At 33.6% G+C, this 3470-nt stretch overlaps 1 protein-coding gene across 2 annotated transcripts in view; it reads right to left on the bottom strand.

The window, feature by feature from the left end:
• Positions 1–1624: 1624 nt before the first annotated feature.
• The window catches only part of Birc2 (baculoviral IAP repeat containing 2), a 22207-nt gene continuing 20361 nt past the window's right edge, over positions 1625–3470 (bottom strand). For both annotated transcript variants that reach the window (XM_010642045.3, XM_010642047.3), the window contains exons 7-9: positions 2730–2984; positions 2435–2476; positions 1625–2311 (exon numbers count right to left, since the gene is read on the bottom strand). In XM_010642045.3, coding sequence (XP_010640347.1) covers positions 2118–2311; positions 2435–2476; positions 2730–2984 — 491 coding nt within the window. In that variant the 3' untranslated portion in view covers positions 1625–2117. The remainder of the gene's footprint in view (positions 2312–2434; positions 2477–2729; positions 2985–3470) is intronic.

The raw sequence follows: 3470 nt of genomic DNA, 5'->3' as shown, positions 1-3470 counted from the left end.
AACTGAGATATATTATGTAAAGGTACAAATTCCTAATGATGAATGTCGTTATATTGTATACTTAAAATGCACCAATAAAATTAATTTTTAAAAATTTCAGAACCAGTTAAAGTGCTACTTCCTTTATGCAGAACTTTTACCATGCTGCTACTTCAAGCTGAGAGGGCCGGGGATTTAGTTCAGTGGTTCCGCTGCCTGCCTCGCAAGTGCAAGGACCTGAGTTCGATCCCCGGTACCAGTGGACACATACACACACACACACACCCAAAAAAGCTGAGAGGTGTGTATTTCAGTGATGAGTATACATTTAGTATGCATGCACCCCTGAATTCAATCTCCAGCACTATTTAAAAAAAAAGTTGAGAGGAGGCAATGTAATAAGTCCTCTTGAACATACTGTCCCCTGTACTGCTTTACTATTAAACTTTTTTTTTTTTGTACCAGGGACTGAACTCAGGACCTTGTCCTTGCCAGACAGGTGTGGTGCCGCTGAGCTACATACCCCTGGCTTACTTTGAGTACAGAAGGGAAATCAGGAAGACATTTTCTCAAAACCTACTATACTCTGTACTCAAAAGGTGTTTTTTTAATTAAACTAAAAAGGAAGACTTCTTAAGTCATTTTATGAGCCCATAATTACCGATACAAAAGTTACATAAAAATATCACTAGAAAACTACAAACCAATATTTTTAAGACAGAGTCTCACTTTGTAGTTAGGTGGCCCTCAAACTCACAGTGATCCTGATGTTTCATCTGCCTCCAAGTGGAAGGATTACAAGTATGTGCTACTATTCTTGGCTTTTTCATTTCTAATGTGGTAAATACATAGTAGGTGATAGTCACTGAAATGTTAAACTTCCAGAAAAAATTTAGGTCTGTCTTCAAAGCTAATTGTCAGTTGTCATTTGACTTACAGAATGGCAGTCAACTAGTAAAGGGTTTCTTAGGTACCATGGAGAAAAGAATTCCATATTATTAAATTTTGAGAAGTTAAAAAGTTGCTTTTTTTTTACATTCCCTCTAAAATGGCAGGGAATGATTTTCTCTTGCTGACACGAGGTCTTGAACCTAGGTCTATACATCTGGACTACATACACATATCAGAAAATCAGAACAGAAACAAATAGAAGAGATTGGAAGACAGAGAAATGTTCAGCCACCATTTCTAGTGTACCCTCTATTTAAAAAGATCTAAGACTTGTGGAGAGAAAAGAAATTAATGGCAAGTTTTAATATTAAATCTCCTTTTCTACCTGGCCCCAAAAGCCAATCACACACCTGAAGCTAGGGAAGGTCAAGTGTAACTTTGCCTATGAAGGAGGACCTTACCTGTATTCCACCTTCCTCACTCCATCACCACCCATGCAGAAAGGGCAATTACCCTGCTTTGGAAATCCTAACGTGGACTTACCTAATTTTACCATTAAGAAATGTTGACACTGATTCTGTTTTCATTCAGTATGTCTATGTTATATAAAGCAACTACACTGAGCATTCATATAAGTCATAGTTTTAAAAGCCAATCTGCTTCATGGGTTCGAATTTTTAATTAATAGCAACTGAGTACAATAAAAATATATGAAATCTGCTTTTTAAATCAGGTTAGAAAACACATTTTGCTGACACAGTTCCTTTCAACATACTTTATTAAGATATTGCTCACAAATTAGGGGAAATCTTGTTTACCAGGATAGTACTTATTTTACAATATAAGTAAAAAGCACCAAAAAAGAATGTGGCATCACAACTCTGACAAATACCAGAGCTACTGGTTTCTAGTACTATACTTTAAAACTACACCATTATTTAGTTCTCAAAAACTTTCATTAATACCAAATCTATAACTCCAAAAAAGGATCCAAACAAACACACTATGTTTAACTCTTATATTGACACATACATACTAATTCAGCTTTTCAAACATAAACCTTCCCCTGCAACTAAACATTAAATATGTAATACTATCTTTTTTGAAACAAGGTTATTAAAACCAAAGCAGACTAGAACATGAATGTTAACAGGTGAAGAACCAACAATTCTTTTTTTGTTACAAATGGTTTCTAATGTTCAACAATAAAGACTTTTCTATACAGGCCAATTTTAACCTATTTTGTTTCACGAGAGAAATGTACGAACTGTGCCCTTGATTATACCCCTGCAAATAGGGCACTTTCTTAGGGAAGGGGCACATTCCTGGCATACTACCAGATGACCGCAAGGAATGAATACAATAGAAACTTCTTTGTCCATACACACTTTACAGGTTCTTTCTTCTTGCAACCTCCTCAACTGTTCTTCCAATGACAGGCCTAATAACAAAAAGAATTTTAGTGAAATTCAGTTTCCACTTTACTTCCCCTAAGAAAATAAGAGTTAATATGTCATATTGGTCTTTTTTTTTTTTTTGGTCTTAAGTCTTAATTCTACTTTACCTGAAACATCTTCTGTTGGAATATACTTCATATTCTTTTCCACTGAGGAAAAAAAAAGCATATAAAAACATCATTTTACCAAATACAAAACTATTTTTTTTCAACTACTATCCACTGAATGATACAGATTCAACCTATATATTATTAACAACTATTACATTTTAGGTAATGCGACATCACTTTTTTGAAACAAGTGGAATTACCATAGTTTACTATTTGGATTTATTCTGCTTGTGAAGCAGAGAGATGAACATAATCCTAAGAATTTCTAAAATAATTTTCCCAATAAACTCACCAAATAAGTTCTCATATAATGTAGAATCGATTTCTTTTAGGCAGTTTTTGAAGATGTTGGCCGCAGCATTTCCTTTAACTAAAATGGTATCTATCAGTTCTCTTGCTTGTAAAGGTATTTGTGTTTTTTGTTTAATAATATCATGTTCCTGTTTATTAATTACATTGGCCTTTAAAAGATTATCCAGGACAGGAAGGACACTTGTCAACCGTTGAAAGAGAGCCATTCTATTCTTCCGAATTAACGACAAGTCATCTTCATTTTACAAGAAAGAAAGAAAAAATTCATTAGATTTAAACTCCTCCAACAAACTCATATAGTCACTAACAACCAACCTGACAAACAACTTAGGCACTAAATACAGCTTGAAAAATAAGAAAATGATTTACTTGCACTTCAATGTCTGTAATTTGGAAAACTGTCAGAAGATTAAAGCAAGACATATTATAAAGTACATACAAAGTTTATTTCAATAATATTTAAGTCTACACACTAACACATCACAGAGCCCTGCTTTTCCTTTACTCTGTTGAAAATAAGCAAAAAACTTTAAGAGGATAGTAAAACTTTCCCACCTGTATTCCTCTCAGCATGGAATACTGATTTCTATTTGCATTCTGTCACTTTACTTTTTTATAAATACTTGCATTTGTTTCATTTCATATAAATATCTTGTTAATTAGACAAGGCAAGTATTACTGTCTCTCCCTCTCTCTCTTTTTTTTTTTTTTTTTTTTTTTT

This window comes from Fukomys damarensis, unplaced genomic scaffold, assembly GCF_012274545.1.
Source record: "Fukomys damarensis isolate Sample0158 unplaced genomic scaffold, DMR_v1.0_HiC HiC_scaffold_16, whole genome shotgun sequence".
Taxonomy (NCBI): domain Eukaryota; kingdom Metazoa; phylum Chordata; class Mammalia; order Rodentia; family Bathyergidae; genus Fukomys; species Fukomys damarensis.
This window is presented reverse-complemented; position numbering and strand designations above follow the sequence as displayed.